At 39.1% G+C, this 17,305-nt stretch overlaps 1 protein-coding gene across 1 annotated transcript; it reads right to left on the reverse strand.

Moving 5' to 3' along the window:
* Positions 1 to 2,997: 2,997 nt before the first annotated feature.
* LOC137197173 (G-protein coupled receptor 26-like) lies at positions 2,998 to 9,853 on the reverse strand. Its single transcript, XM_067610378.1, has 3 exons — positions 6,881 to 9,853; positions 5,951 to 6,064; positions 2,998 to 4,926 (listed from the first exon to the last, which is right to left on the reverse strand). The coding sequence occupies exons 1-3, from the start codon at positions 7,549 to 7,551 to the stop codon at positions 4,644 to 4,646; spliced, it is 1,068 nt and encodes a 355-aa protein (XP_067466479.1). The 5' UTR covers positions 7,552 to 9,853; the 3' UTR covers positions 2,998 to 4,643.
* Between the last annotated feature and the right edge of the window lie 7,452 nt (positions 9,854 to 17,305).

The raw sequence follows: 17,305 nt of genomic DNA on the forward strand, positions 1-17,305 counted from the left end.
GATTGTTCATGTTGTCCACTCGCATATTTCAGATCAGATTCCAGCTCGAGCATGTACAGAAGTACATGAGAAGTTTCCATTTCGAGTAAAGAACGAGAAAAAATAGTGAAATCCGGCTACTACTATTTTTTCGCACAACTTCCCGAGCCACCAGAAGTCCGCCGAGATGCATCCCCTGGAAGCTAACTACTCAGAATAGAGTGGGCTCATCAGTAGGGGGGGCTTAAAGAGACAGGAGCTAAAACCGCCTGTTTCAGACAGAGGTTGAACTGAGGGACTGCATAAAGTACCAAAAATTAGTTTTTTGAACTTTAAATCATGCAAAGATAAACCAGTAGAACCCCAGAATATAATTACAGACCTGGAGAGGTGCATGATACCTTTAAGCTGTTCACGTAAAGGCCAGATTGGATTAAGTTCCTTTATTGCTTTGAATCTGGAATGATCCGGTGCTTAGGTTATGCAGAGTGCTGCCAGGGGATTATTTATTATTGCACAAGGGGAAAGCTGGCACTTCTTTGATTGGTACTTCTATGAAGTGCAAGAAAACCCAGATCATTAATGTACTATTAAATGCACATGCATGTGTCTGTCATGAGTGGCTGTGCTTATCTCTACATTTCTATCACTGAATGACAAATAGAGTAATTGGTAAATTGTCTAATTTTGAAGGAAAGAGGTCAGCGTCTATATAGTTGCCTGTGTTCAAACACATACACAGACACATATGGAGTAAATGTTTACCAGCTCAACAGATGGCTGCAATATTATAGACTTGGTGATGCCATAGTATGTGATTGACATTTTTGCTATAGACATGGAGCATATGGAGCAGAGCCCTTATGGTGGATTACACATGATATGAAAACAAACAAACAACTCCCACCATTGCTATTTATTAATGTTGTCATGTGAAAACCCTCTAAATCCAGTTTTGTTGACTGCGTTCAGTTCCTAATAGAAGTGACAGCACCACTTGGCGCTTATAAAACCTTTTCTGAACATGTATAAATCCTAAAATGCAGGACCAATATACAAAAATCAAGGCTGTTTGCCAAAAGCCCCTGAAGGTCCTGAAAACTGTATTTCATGGAGAAAAGTGGTCTTCATCTAAAGGAATTGATGCACTTTTTAAAATACTACTGCAAATGCCTTTGAGACAAAAAACAACAACAATATTTTACAGCCCACAGCAAAAACAAACAGAGCATTCCTGGACAGAAATAGACAGTTTTCTTGAGGGCATGGGGAATACCATGACATTTTAGTCCAACTTTCCCATGATTCACATTATACGCCAGTATTCAGCCCTATAGTTTCACTGGCAGAGTTATGAACAAGCCTGTCAGGCTGCTGTTTAAGTAAAGCTCAGACAATAAAATGTAAGGGCATATCTCCAGTATTCATTATCACTGGATGTTTTGTTTGCTGTGATCGGAATTTGTGATGTTTGAACACCCACTAATGTGTTACACCTGCAACACATTTATGTGATTAATGAGCAAACCCGAGGGAGCTTGCAGTGAAACACATTGTTTGCTCTTTTGTTGGCACAAAGAATAAGAAATTGAAATGATCAATCAGTTAAGTTTTCTCAGTGTGCGGTGGATGATTCATTATGTATGAAATTCAGTGTTCCTGCTGCTGATTAAAAGAAGTCGCTGTGCATGAGTGACTTCTGTTGCTGTGGATGTGACAGCTTTACTGTAAATACATATCATGTACATCTAGCTTTCCATCACTTCACCTTACTCCTGCTCTTAAATTCTCAAAATAACTCAGTAGACACATATTTGGTCTATCCTGACTTGTCTTCTTTTTTAGTAGGGATTAAGATTTTGCATCATTTTGCACATGAAGGAACCCCTTCAATAAATGGTAAAATACACCAGATGCACTTTCTTCAACACTTTCTTCTGTATTACATGAAACATGAAACATATCCAATTTCCAATGAGAAATTGTGCTTCATCCAGTCTTTGATTAATATTCTACGGGGACTACTTTTAGTCTGTGAGACTGGGAGAACCACCCGCCCTGACATTGGGGTTGTGTGATGTCAGCCAGTGCACTCGTCTTCCCTTCCTCCCTCCTCTGCTTTCTTGTTCATCCTACGCTCTGTGGCTTAATCACAAGGTCTCTACGCAGTGTTTCGTGTATGGCAGGTTTGTGTCTGCCTCTCACCCACTCACTGAGTCTCCCAGGGAGATGAGGTATACACACACCTCCAGACTGGGGATCCTTCCAAACTTTGTGAATACTTTCCACTAATTGCCCTTGGGTAACTCTGTGAATACATGTAATACTGTAAATGCAGATTTGACCCCCCTTGGGGAATAATAAAAGTCACTGGAAGCAGCTTTGATTGGTGACCTGACTGACCTGACCGGTCATGACTGTTTCTTTTTGATGGAGACAATCCAGGCACTTACTATCAAAGTGGGGAAATGGAAAGAAAAAGATTAACTAGCGAGCATGTGTAGGATAGATGATGGAAATTCATTTTATAATGAAGGTGAGGAGGATGGAGAGGAGTTGCCAGGATAAATGAGGAAGATACAGATCCCCAGAGTGTTTCAGCACTATCACAACTATTTAAACTTGGTGAGGTGCTACCTACTTTTTCTTGGCTCCTTTTCTTCTTTTCCCACTCCTTCTAGCAGCTCTGCAATTAAGAAAGCCTTTAACTCTCAGCCCTGATGCTTTTGTAAAAAGTCTTTGTTCTGTTGCCACATCAGCTGCAGCAGTGGTGGGTGGAACACATCTTAGATGATTTTTCAAATTAATTATTCTCTTACTCTTTGACTTAATCAGCGTGGGAGAATAAAGGTGTTAAGATTGGGCAGACTTGTCTTGTGCTCAAGTGAAGACTTGCGTAACTGTCTTGTGATCCTGGTTTGGTGCCAATTATTTCCAGTCGGATAGTAGTGAACACACGCATAATAAATGTGTGAGAACAAAATTGGTGAGGTATTTTTTAAAATGTCAAAATGCACAGCATTTATTGCAATAAAATCACAAACGTATTTAGCAAAAATCAGACACAGTTTTGACAAAAATAAATAGATTTTACGCCTCTTACAGGCTTTATACTCTCACAGTAAATTTAAAGACAACATCCTGATTTGCTAGTGTTGTCAAAATGAATCGTTTTTACAACCCTGACGTCACATAGCTGCTCACATGTCATGAGCTGGAATGTTAATTGCACATCACTGAATAGTTGCTACCACATTCAAATAATATTTGACCCTGTTTTGCCTGATGCAACAATACAACATGGTGGTATTACAAAGTTAACATGACTTAAAACTTTCTTACAATGTGACCCAACAGGCTCTATTATCACATTTAACCACAGCACAGAATACCAAGAAAATGACAGAATGTGAAAGGTTTCCTCTGTTGTGTTTTGATTAAATCAGAGAGTTCATAAAGTCTGAAAGGCACTTTAAAACTCAGGCCTTACAGCTACATCATAATCTCAAATAAACTGTCAGTGAGGTGCGTGACTGCACTGTCAAAATGTGTTTTATATTTTCCCTTGAACACATACAGTACTTTATACAGCTAGAGAATCATCTTTGAGGTCCGAGGTTATATGCTTCAACTTTACTGACAAAATTCTGTCGTTCAGTTCAAGTGGGAAGTAAAACTCCTTATATTTAAAAGGTCCAATAAGTGATTTTTGAGACCATATAATTTGCAGTTTCTGTCATATATATATAGTATATATATGACTGAGGTAATGAAAAGACATCTACCAATCTGTGTTTAGTTTTATTCTTATGTTTATACATTACTGATTTGACCAAACCTTAAAGGACCAGTGTGTAGAATTTAGTGGCCTCTAGTGGAATGGACTTGGCAGAAATGGAATATAATATTCATAACTAATATTTTAATTAGTGTATAATCACCTGAAAATAAGAATCATTGTGTTTTCATTATCTTAGAATGAACCCTTTATATCTACAAAGGGAGCGGGTCCTCTTCCACGGAGCCCGCCATGTTGCACCGCCATGTTTCTACAGTAGCCCAGAACAGACAAACCGTGGCCACCGTAGGTTCTCCTACATGCATGGAAGGGGAGGGTGGGGGGGTATTCATTTGGTTGCAACATCACTGCTAGATGCCACTAAATCTTACACATTGGTCCTTTAAACTGCATCAGAAATCATTAATACTTAAGGTTTAGTTGTTAACTTGTCAATTTGGGAGTGATAGCACGTTCCTGTGTTGTGATTTTAGAGGTGGGGCATTTGGATCAAAGATTGTGCCTTTAACGACTGCTAACAACTTAACCACCAAAATGATGTTATTTGACACAAATCTACCAGTATGCTACAAAATTCATTAATCTCATTGGAGACTGTCACTCTTTGCAGAAAAAAGACAGTGTTATACTTGTACTGAATTACTTAATGCCATACAACTTACATACACAACCTACATAAGTGGTCGTTCTATTCTTCTTTAACGAGTAATTAGGCGACAAGCTCTGACGTTACACCATCACAGAGAGGTCAATATACTGTCATACCCCTCGTCTCATGAGTGTATACCTCGAAGTAAGATGTCAAATCCAAGACACTTTCAGTTGGGGGAAAAAATACCCTCCTTGTCTCTGCAGGTGATGACCTTCACTGGCTGAGCGGCTTGTTAGCATTAGAAGGTGGTTGGATGTTGTTAGTGGCGTTGGAGTTGGCATCGCTTCTCCTTATGCTGCTCTCCATCCTGAGGGAGGAGGAGTTGAGCGGACTCCTCTTGAGGACTTTGTTAGCCAGGAAGCTGCAGGTCTTCCTGTACTGGTGACGGAGCAGTGAGTAGACAAACGGGTCGCTTGCTGCCTTGCTGTAGGCCAAACATTTGGATAGCACGCCCCAGTGAGGGTTTATGGGTCCTGGGGAGAAGAGCTCTACAATTCTAACTCAAATAAAGCAAAAAAAAAAAAAAAAAGTCACACACAATGAGAAAAATAATGCAGCAGTGCAGCAATTGAGCCAATTCTTAGATCAGTGCAACTGGAGTGGAAGACATCTAAAGCAAATGAATATCCCCCAGTGCTTTAATATTGTGAAAATGTCACTGAAATGTCATCACTGAGTTGGGGAATGTGAACTGATGGGTGTAATTTTTGCTGCTTCTTGCAGATTAAAATAATTTTACGATACATCCAGTGCCTATTTTGTCCTAATAAATCAAATTATAGCCATTTATTATTGAGCATTGTTTTGTTGGTAATCTGTCTTCTTAATTAGTGTGATCTCCTTAAGTCTTACATGTCTCACCACCAAACGGCTTCTAATGTGCTTCCCTTCTCTTTCCATTCCACAAATCTAGCAGCTTTTGGCAGGTTGCCCCCACTAATACTGGGGCTAATACTAATGACAGCCAGTGATACGATCACTGACTCATTTTCTATCTCTCTCTTCCTCTGTTTCTCTCTCCCTCTCATCTTCCCCAGTTGTGGAGGCTTGGTGAAAAGGATTAGAAATGTGTGTAGAACCAATAAGCTATGACATTCTGAAAAAGGAAGCAGTTAAAAATGTGAGATAGCGAGACAACATTGAAAATAATTATCGCCATCTGTATTCAGACGATAAGCCACATTAGCAACCACAACAAGGTAACTGAAAACCCAGAATCACTCTGTCAAATCGATTAATTCTTGGGAGATTTGTTCTACAAATTAAGCTGAACGGACAAGCTAATTTAAAACTTTTCTCTATTGCTGAACAAAGACAAAATGTACAGAATTCAACTGTAGTTAAGTGGTCTGTTTCATCTTTTAATTCAAAAGACAGGAAACCTTGAAATGTTTTGATAGGTACATGGCATTAAATACCTCACATTTTTGCATTCTCTCTCTCTCTCTCTCTCTCTCTCTCTCTCACACACACACACACACACACACACACAAAACAGTAAATCATAAATCTGTGCTCACCTTGTAATGACATAAGGGGTGAAGCATACCACAAATGTGCCGATGAATGTACTGATCTTCTTGGTGGCCCTCTGCCTCCTACGCTTCTGTTCATCCAAGCATTTCTGGCGCACACTGCCAAAGCACACAGGTACCATTATCTACCCAGGAGGCATGATCACAGACACGCGGACATAATGAAGCAGTCCGTGGAGAAAGCGTGTGGGATGGACAAGAGGAATGCAGTGAACTGTGCGCTTCTATCGCTTAAATTGGAGAAATTTCACACTGTACAGATGTCATTATGCAAATTACAGCAATTCAAAGTTGAATTGTTTGACCAGAAATCAGAGTGGATGTCAAATGATGGAAAGGAAAAAATGAGAGACAGTTGCTGACCTTAATAACAGGTAGTAATGGGTAGCAATGTAAATGACTGATTGATAAAGGATTGATAACTTTTGTACTCATTTGTGCAGCCCCAGAAAGTTTTGCCTAATCTGTATATGCTGCATCTTTTCAGTTAGTTCACACACTTTTCATAATATAAAACAGAGCTGCAACAAACAGCTATTTCCATTGTCAATTTTCATTGCCAAAAAATTAGATTAATGGTTTGACAAAGCCCAAGATGATTTCAAATTGTTTTTTTTTAAAGGAACAGTCCAAAACCCAAAAGATATTTTCTTTAACATGCTATAAATCATCAATAAATCATCATCTGCATTTTTGGTTGATAAATATGTACAGTCATTATTAAAATAAAAACAACAAATCAATTAATAAATGAAGCCTTTCAGCACTGCAAGAATAAGGAGAAGAGCAAGTATTGGTGGAGGATGCTTCACATACTGGACAAAATGAAAGGGAACAGACAGACATTTCAATGAAAGACAACTGCATTAAAAGGACAAACGGATTAGACTTAATGCACTTCTGATTATGGTTTACCTGGGGTGAATATCCACAAGCAGCATCAACGTCTGCATGGTGATCACGTCGATGCGTTTACAGTGAAACCTCGCAACTTTCAGCACTTTCAGATACGTTACACACATCACGATAAGTGTGAGGAGGAACGTGAGAGAGTGCAAAGCCACGCTGAAGATGATGAACTGCATGCCGGATCCCGTCGCCCTTACATTGCAGAGGGTGCATGACGCGTAAAGGTGGTTGTACCCGACCCAGGAGCGACAAGTGGCCACTGTGGAGAAGCAAAGTGAGTGTATCCACGTGTATCCCAGCGCTATCACTGCATCCCGGTGCCGTATTTTTGAGTGGTAGCTCAGTGGGAACACCACCGCCACCCATCTATCGATGCTGAGTGCTGCCATGCTGAGCATGGAGTTTGTGGTGAGAAAAGTGTCGAGGAAACCAACAATTTGACAGAAGCCGCTGCCTCCGGGGTAGCCCGTGGTGATGAGCCCGACCAGAGTTAGTGGCATGTTGGACACGCTCAGCAAGAGGTTGCAAAACGTCAAGTTGAGAATGAAAAGACCGGGTACCTGTTTGCGGATCTCCGGGTTGTACAGAAAGCAGATCAGCACCACAACGTTGGACAGCAGCGACACGACAATAATCCCTAAAACCAACACGGAAGCAACTATGTCCGCTGCGTGCATGGTGCCCCCCTCTTAAATATCCAAACTTTTGATGAGTGCATCCACAGTCCTGATGCAGACGGTCATCGTGAGTTGCAGTCACAACATATATGCGTCCAGTACATTGTCATGCTTACCCTCCCCAGGCTCCAAATATCTTCAATAAACGCAGCAGTCTCTCCAGCGGTTACGATTAGATCGCAGGGGATTCATAGAGAGGATGCTCACCTGATTATTATGAGGAAATTTGGAAGTGCGTTTCATGGGAATTGGGTCACAGCTGGAGCATTCCTCCCGTGCGGCGCTGCGGTAGTTTTCAAGCACCCTTCTCCTGCTACTCACCGCTCAGAGGTTCTTGGCTGCGCAATTGCGCATTGACATGATGGGCAGCTTTGAAAAGGACATAAAAATACTTCACGCTTTCGATCTCTGTTGCTACTTATATTGTCTCATCTGCCAGAGTCTGATGAACGGCGGTGCACCACAGTTCAAAAATAGCTTTTTTGTGTAAAAATAGAAGCAGACGCACGATTGCGTGGCTGGTGATAACGCTGATGTCACGAGCGTCACGTTGAACAGAGCAGTTTTGGTAATGAGATGTTTTGTGCCATTAATGCATACGTTGATCAAGTTTGTGAATATTAAAACCAAACAGTGTGATTCGTCAATTAATGAGGAGTCAGCGCCTGAATTGATTGAATCACATCACCATCGTCACTTTTTTTTTTTTAAATTAAAATCTATTAGAAGAAAACACTTCAGTTCAATCCACAGCTCAGATATCAGTGCGACACAATGGAGACAGAGCTTCATCGGTGCAGTGTTTAAAGCCTTATATGGCGCTTTTAATGCAGTTAGTGAAGCTTAACTCCTCCATATTATTAGTCCACAATACAGCAGCACCATATGTAACACTGTATGCGTACAGCCTCCAGCCTATAGGGAGGGCAGACTGTGTTTTCAGTGGACCATGACCTGAAAATATGCTGATGTGAGTGTGTATTTGCCAGGAGCATGTGTACAAGTGGAATAACAATGACCAACTGTCATTTTTTTGCAGGAGTGCACACAAGGGGAAAGGTCAGTAGGGGTCATAAGGTCGTAAATAAATGAATCATATGGCTCTGTGGCTGTGTAGTTCACTGCCAACCATTCAGTGACCTTGCTTATAAGTAAACACCGGTTTCCAAAGGTTGATGCTCTATAAAGATAGCATGATTCCCCCCTTTTTTGAACGTGTGCCCTGTGTGCAATAGCAAGTAGAGCTTCAGTTTTGCTCAGAAGAATTAAATATTCAAATTGTGTCCTCCTTTCAGTTCAGTTAACAACCAACTAAAAAAAAACATTTCAGAAGGAATACGGTTTATGCTGCAATAGTCTCTGCAGTAGTTCATGTAGTTGGTGGTTTTACAGTTAAATTTCCCACATATTGTGTCAGACACAATATGTGTCAGACACAATATGTGGTAGTATTGATGACTGTTCTGCATGTCGAACACCTTTAGAAAATACATACACATGTGTTTTTTATGGAAGACAGGATACATTCATAAGAGACAATAATACGTATATTTTTCTGTGATTCAAGAGAAGATGCAGTGGCTCCAGTAACAAACTATTATTTGATCCTGTGACAAAGTGGGTGAGACCACACATTTTACCTTTATTACACTTGTATGTACTGTATTTCTTACCTTGCTTGTTTAGAATTTGCATGATTTCTGCTTTTTTCTTTTGGCTTATAGTAAGGAATATGTAAAGTATTTGTTTATGCGGACAGTGTGTGCTGATACAAGTAACATGGTCGTTTAACTGTCATAAAGGGGGAATTGGTGTTTGTTAGGGGAGAACAGAGAGCAGAGAAGGAAGAAAGAAGGATATTTGTGTAGCTGTGTGCATGTGATACAGCCAAGTGTGTTAAGCCAAATTAAGTTAAATTTGATTTTATTGTTGTTTTCATCTCATTGTTTTGGGGTTAAACAGTCTAAATAAATCCCTTTTTTCTTGTCATTGATCAATCTCTGAGTCTTCTTCCTATTACCTTCCTAGCTACTGTGGCTAAGCTTCCTCATAGATTCATGTCTGGTGTCGTGTCTGAGGCAGAGTGTCTGCTGATCATCCTGCTGATGGCAGAGGATTGTCTGTCTATCTGGATTCACTATAATGTACTTTGGGTGGTGGGAGCCACAGTGCAAACAAAACAGCATCAACTTTTCTCTGTCCAAGCCATCTGATTGAATCTACAGCCTGAGCCTTTTCATGTGACAACTGTGATATATGACCCTTATATTATATTAGTCATGTAGCAGTTTCTAGTTTCACCTACTCTTTGAATACAGAATAGACTCATTTGCCACTGTCACAGACCACCATACATCTGAGATCTTTGAAAATTTCAATTAACATGCTCAATGAGACCCCGACCCCACCCCCCACCCCCCCAGTTAAAATGACTCATTTGCAAAAAAATCATTTAGTTCAGATTAGTTCCAGGACCAAAATTAAAAGCATGGGTGTGATCTATAGTGTTTAAATGAAAGAGATTTCACCAGAGTCCAGCCACCAGGAAAAGAGAAACCACTGGTTACATGTTCAGCTGTCTAGCCATCCTATAAATTATCAGTAATGACAAATTGCCAATAGTGGCTGAAGGAATTTTCTAATTAATTTCACAGAGAGAGAGAAGTTTTTCACTTCTGCCCTTTCCACACAGTGAAAGAACAGATGGTGAAACTAGATTGGATTTTTTTTTTTTTTTACACAGCATCAGGTCTCTGCAGTGTGGGATAAAGTTCAACTTCATTTACTTACAGACTTTGAGTTAATTAGGTGAAAGGTGACAACTACACAAAGCTGTACATGTAATCCTCCAAAAGGTTTTGTAGACACCTGGTTTTTTTCGTAATTCACATTGACATTTAAATCAGATGTATTTTATTATCTTAATAAACCAGAACTTTTGTTACATTTCGCAGAATATAAGATGCTTTGATCAGATAAGGTTTTTTTTGTTTTTTTTTTTACAATAAATGTATTATAAACACCTAAAAGTCCACACATTAGGCTTGTACCCAGTTACTATCAACATAACATTTTGTACTCTTTAGTGAACTATTTTTCATTACTTGTTCTACATGAAAGATCAAAAATAAAACCGGAGACCATTTCTAGTTCTAAAGCAAGAGAAGGTTGAATTTAATTATATTAAAATATTTATAATTACATTCTCTGAGATTAGTGTTTTAAAGCCACTATATGTATGATTTGAAGATTTCTGTCTTTGGCGTCACCTAGTGGCAGGATAAAAAAATACATCACATCACGATGACTGTGAGTAAATAACAATTTTCTCAAAGATTATATTATTTCTACAATTAAAAAAGAAGATGATTTAATGAAAAAAAAAAAGAAAAAAACCTACACAAAAACTTTAAAACAGCATTACCTGATTTGTTTTTGGTTATTTGGGGGGTTTTTTTGTGGTCACTTGCCCAGCCCATTTTACAGTATCAGCACTTAAAAGTAACCACCTTTTCCACTGCAATGTGGTTGCAGCTCCCCTGCGGAGTTGCTGCGGTATGCATGCAGTTTCCTCCAACTCTGCTCCAGCCTCATAAAATCCAACATGTTGTTCTGTTTCCTGCAGTGAAGAGTCCCAAAGCAGCTTGTGGATTCTCTTACTGTATTTCATATCATTCAGGTGCTACGCTGGAGAAATATCATAATCCATGACACACAGATTTGTAGATATTTAGTCAAAGATATATTAGGACATGGTTGACACAGTGCCCAGTCGTGTAGTTTCTAAACATAATGCACAGTTAAGAAGATAAGATCTCAGTGATAACTCATCAGTCAGACAACATCGGAATGATAAAACCAGCAGCTTGGATGACATTTGAGCTGCTAAATCATTGGGCTATTGAACGAATAGCCAAATCCAATAATATGAATAAGGGTAGACTACAAATTGGAAACACCTCTCAGTATAACCCAATACAGATCAACAGCAGCACAAACTACAGCCTTCAGAATGACCATAAAATAAATTAACACCTTTTAAATAAAAACTGAACATTGTAATCTTTTGAAGATTTGATTTATTGCAGGGCTGTTTTATTATACTGCTCTTGTTTTATCTAGGCATACATAATAAACTGCGTTTTCCTCTCTTCAACAATGTCTATCTTCTATACCTATAAAATAAAGATCACACACCCGGTGTGTTAGATGCAGAACTGCTTTCATCTTTAATGATTTTACTGTAGATCCAAAGGCTGTGGCTTCTCCACTGGCTGAACCTCAAATGACTGGTTGTATCTTGGCTGTATTTAAATTCTAAAAGCCATTCCAGGCTCAGTTAATCATGCTCACCCATCTGCTTTGATGTCCTTTCGCTGGTAATAAGTGTGACATCGCTGTACACAAGCATGACAGTAAGCAGCTCCCAGTAGTTTTTTAAAAGGAGCGGGGGGAGTGTGAGTCTTAATGAGAGATCGTGATGGTGCATGTCAGGACCTTCCTACACTGGGCATGTGTGTTTTGTCTTTAAATGTGAGTCTGTGATGCATGCTCTTAAAGCTGACTATGTTTTGGTGCGTTTAACCTTCTATTCTTGTTGGAATTAGAAGTTTCTAAAAGGACAAATCTTATAAAAATCCTCCATGAAAAATATCTGTCAGTTCTTGATTTGAAAAAGGAGCAAGTTATTTAGTGAAAGCAAATGCTGTGTATGTGATGCAGTGCAGAGCTAGCAATAGATGACTCGTGCCTGTGGCTGAATGAACACACGCCTGGCTGCAGCCCCGACTGGCTGATGCACAAATTCAGAGGCTGTCTTTTCATATTATTCTTTGTTTGTTTGTGCCTGGACAGTCGTCACACTTGTGTAGGGTGAGCTTCACATGCACATACGTGGCCAGTCTGCTTGTCCGTGTCATGATTCATATTTTCATATACTGGTTGGGTGACTCAGGGGAGAAACAGCTCTAAATCATGAGCATGCATGTATGTTTCTGCATTTTAATCTCGAGGGGACGTTGTAAATGCACAGTGCATGAAGGTCAAAGACTATACAAAGTGTTTGTAAAAACTAATTAAAGGGGACATATTATGCTTTTTGTGATTTTCTGTTATTTATATACTGTTGTGATGTTGTATATTTATGCTAAACATGGTCAAAATTCCAAAACTTGAGGTTAACGTATGTAGAAATGCTTCCTGCCTGTCAAAAGCCCAGACTTCAATCCGCTCTGAATGCTTCGTTTGCGACGAGCTGACATCGTGCATGCCCATAAACAGCCTTCGGTTCCGTAGCCTTGGTTGCTAAGGTTGTTGCTAAGGTTTTTCCATGTGTTGTTTGCGTTGTCCGTTCTCATATTTCTGATTGGAATTCAGCTTGAACGTGTATGTTTTTGAGAAGGTGACAATTTGAGTAAAGAACGAGAAAAAGTAGTGAAATCCTACGACTACTTTTTGTTGCATGGTTTGATGACGTAGCCTCTGGAGCTGGCAGAAGTCTTCCAAAAGCTGGCCAATCAGAAAAGAGTGGGCTCTCGGGAGGGGGGCCTTAAAGAGACAGGAGCTAAAACAGCCTGTTTCAGACAGAGGCTGAACTGAGAGGCTGCATAAAGGGTCAGTATAAATAAGTAGTTTTTTTGAACTGTAAATCATTCAAAGATATTTCAGTAAAGCCCCAGATTAAAAATATAGACTTGTAAATGTGCATATGTCCCCTTTAAATCAATCTTATTTGACAGATACTTAGATACAAGTGTATAGTGTTTTTTACATATAATTTTGTCAGAGCCTAATATTGGTCTTTCCTCTTCCCTCTTTTTTATAAGCACCTTAGCCGAGATAATGTTCGGGTAGAATTGTTCATTTCACACCTGTTACATGAAATTAAACACCTCTGAAGTTCAAGACTTACAGGTTACTGTGCTTTAAATTAACAAAACAACCTTTCCTTCCCTGGCTGATCTCCCCTCAGGAGGTGAGATCTCTGATTACAAGGTGTTGTAGTTGCTATTCCTCCACTCACTTTAAGTTATCAGAAGAATTATTGGTCTATAAGGTCAAGTCTTGACTTGTAGCAGTTACATTTCAACACCTCTTTCATTTGTCAAAAAACAGATGTTATCACACTCTATCACCCTTGAAATGAAACAATTTTTCCCCTTCTTGTAAGAGTGTTGCAGCACTGTTTTGGCTTGTTGTACAATTTCAGAGAGAAAATTGTTTACCTTTTCCATTCAGGATGTGGGATGATGGCTTCAAATGTACACTGCTTTTTATAGGTAATAGGAAAGAAGAATAGTTTTTTCCAGAAATCTTAAGGAACATTGTCCACTCAGAGAGGTACAGCCGGTACTTTGAAAGAAAAAAAACATGTCAAAAGGAATGAAAACATACAATATTTTTCGACTTTGGTAATGTTTCATTGCAGGCTGTTCCCAGACAGCCATTACAATGCATTATAACTCACCGTCTTCCTTTACTCTGACCATAAAAGCATGAAAAGTGAGGGGAGCGTGAGACTAAATGTGAATTGAATGGCTGAAGATTGCTGGTTCACTGATTCATCAGTGAAAAGCTCTGTTAAAGGCCTCGTTTACGGTGTGTGGAGGAAGTTACTGTGCCCCTTTGCGGGGATTGAGGACAGCGGGATCTGTCCTGTGCATTTGTCTACTCACTGTGATAAGAAGCAGCCACTGTTGTCACGCAGCAGTGGCACCAATCATCACACCCACCCAATCTGGGGCGTGGGTGGATGGATGCGCTGATCTGTCGGTCCCCTGTTCCTCCCTGACAGTCAGGACTGCTGCTACGAATCATTTCACTCACACACAGTGCAGCTGTTTGAGCCGATGGTATCTTTATAAAATTTCAAGAGGAGCTTCCTAATTTGAAAAAAAAAAACTACAGACACTAAGAGAAAACGGTTATTACAACATTTTATAGACTTTTACTGTAACAAATGTCTTTATAACCTTTACCGTATAGCTTCTGTTTTAACACTTTTGATACAGTGCTTCCCTCTAGTGGAGAGGAAATGATATAAAAGAAATGGCTCTGATTGCTCTTAAATAGTAATTGTATGTCAACATGTTTTTATTACAAAAGATAATTAAAAATCATTACATTTTTATTTTACATCTTATTTAGTAATTATGTGTTAAAACCCTATTCTACTATATTCTATTCTGTTGACCTTGAGGGTATAGACACACTTAAGTAGTTGTTATAGTGCTTAAACAGTTTGATTTCCATGTTTGATCATTTAAATGCAACATAACTCTTCATATTGGCAAGCGATAGAGACAGGAAACGAGAGGGGGAATCTATTTACTGGAGCGCCCCCCCCCCCACCCCCCACCCCCCCCAAGCCTTGTGGTTATCACTTCCTGTTTTGACCACTTGAGGGCACTCTCTGCTCTCTGTATGCTTTGGCTGCTGGTGGAGGTGAGCTGATGCAGTGCTGTGCTGTGTGAGCTGTCAACACTCATTAGTGCTGTCTCATTAAAGAGATGTCAGTGGCACTCCATTAGGAGTAAGATGAACAGCTGCCCTGCCTCCAGGACAAGTTAACAAGTGAACTTTGTTGGTCAGCCCGCAGGTTAGCCTGCTTTAAGTAGGAACAGAGAACAAACTGTCATTTGTTTTGATTTGCTCAAATGGTCTGCAAAGCTGTTTTAGGTCTAACTGTAGAGTATGGACTTGGATTAACATGATTTATAAATCCAAGTGAGATTTAATACACTTGCCAGTATATTAGGTACACTTGGCTAAAACGTTTGCAGTCTAATACAACAGCCCTGCAATAAATCTCGCCTTCATCAAGGTTGTAATATTCAGTGTTTGTTGAAACTGAGGTGTTGACTCACTTTAACAGTTATTTTAAAGGCTGTAGATGGTGGTGCTGTTGAACTAAGTGGAATTTCATTCACACATTGAATATCATTTCAGTGCTTGACATGAAAATTGTGACTTCTGTCTGTTAGTTACTTCATTTAACTTTCGATGTAATCAGCACAAGAGTGAGTAAATCATCTTTTGTGTCAGTTGTCGAAGCAGGATGTAATAATATGGAGAAGAATACATGAAAGGGAGTAAATGCATCTTTATCAGCCCAAATATCAATGTGGCACTGCATTTGAGAAGATCATTTCCTGCCCTATTAAGTGTTATATTGTAGGCTTTCCATAATTGCTATAATGGAGAAAGTTGGACAGTGGACACTTTGAGAAACTGAGATCAAATGTGAGGAAAAATACAAACTTACACAATACAAACAGCAACATGAGAACATTCACTCCAGAGAAATATGTAGTCATCAGTCATGGAAAGTAACTAGTAATTTGAAATACTCTCAGGCTGCAACTATGATTATTTTTATTATTGATTAATCTGCTGATTATTTTCTCAATTAATCAATTCATTGTTTTGTCTATGAAGTGTCAGAAAATAGTGAAACATTACAGTTATTATGTCTAAGAGTGAGAGAGGCTTTAAATCCTCACATTTTAGATGTTGCAACCAGCAAATTTTGGCATTTTTGCTTAAAAAAATACTAAGGTGATTATTCAATTATCAACTAACTAACCAATTAATCAATTAAAAACCCAGTTACTTGATATACTGAATACTTGAAATACTTCCGTTGAGTATGTCCATTTTATGCTACTATATACTTTTACTTGAGTACATTTCAGAGAAGAATTTTGTACTTCTTATTCCATTACATTGATTTGTTGAGCATAGTTACTTGTTACTTTGCAGATTCATATTTTACAGCCAAACATGATCAGCTCATAAAATATTGTAACATTTACCCAATAGTATATATAGTATTTAAATTGGCTCCACATTGACTAACTCTGACATTAAAATGCTGTGTACATGTTAATGCATCAATAATAATAATAATAATAATAATCTGATAATTATGACATAAATAATAATGTAACACTTTGAAAGGGGACATTTTGCATAATTAATACTTTTACATTTGATACTTTTGATAGGTAATGAATACTTCACCACTAGCAATTACCAATATTTTACCACTGTTATCACTTTTTTAAATGTTAAGATAAATCCCAGATTGAACAGGCATGTTCACATCAGTTTACATGAACTCTTGATATTGACATCAAGATTTTTCAAACTGTTTCCTCTCTCTGCCATGTGGGGGCACCAGTGTGTGAAGTTGCCCCATTTAGGATGTTGTAAATAAAACACCTGGGGTAAAATGGCTTTAAAAGGTAAATAATAATAGTTCCTGATTGCCTGATTTTGAAACCTGTGTTTGAAAAACATTTGAAGAAAACATCTGATGTTTTGAAACGTCCCAAGCGCTGAAGGCAGACCACACTTTAGCTCTTTTACCATCATCCACTCTCTCTCTCCCTTGGCTCCTTATAACCCGGCACATGCTACATGTTAGACAGCCACTCAGATAGACCATGATCTGAATGGTATTTGGGGTCAAAACCACGATATCCCCCATTTGCCTTCCTCCATTAATGGCCTATTTAGCGTACTGCCGATGGCAGTAAAGAGATAGCTGGGCTTTTATACTTTCTGACTGGATATATTAGCAGGTAATGTCCTTAAAGAGGATTAGTGAATGGAAAGAGAGGAAAGGAGAAAGAGAGGGAGAGTGGTGGAAAGCGCCGTAGGGATGGCATGGCAGTAAATAGGCAGGTGATAGCAGGGGGGACAGGAGAGCTTATGCTGCTGCCTTGTGCAGCCTCTGGCTATGGGCAGGGGA

The sequence above is a fragment of the Thunnus thynnus genome, chromosome 14 (assembly GCF_963924715.1).
Source record: "Thunnus thynnus chromosome 14, fThuThy2.1, whole genome shotgun sequence".
Lineage (NCBI taxonomy): Eukaryota > Metazoa > Chordata > Actinopteri > Scombriformes > Scombridae > Thunnus > Thunnus thynnus.

Excerpts from the sequence above, each read along its gene's own strand:
- LOC137197173 (XM_067610378.1), bottom strand. The coding sequence starts at position 7,551 with ATGCACGCAGCGGACATAGTTGCTTCCGTGTTGGTTTTAGGGATTATT. Across the intron at positions 6,065-6,880 it reads CTTGTGGATATTCACCCCAG|TGTGCGCCAGAAATGCTTGG; the intron begins GTAAACCATAAT and ends GTGCTTTGGCAG. Across the intron at positions 4,927-5,950 it reads ACCCCTTATGTCATTACAAG|AATTGTAGAGCTCTTCTCCC; the intron begins GTGAGCACAGAT and ends TATTTGAGTTAG.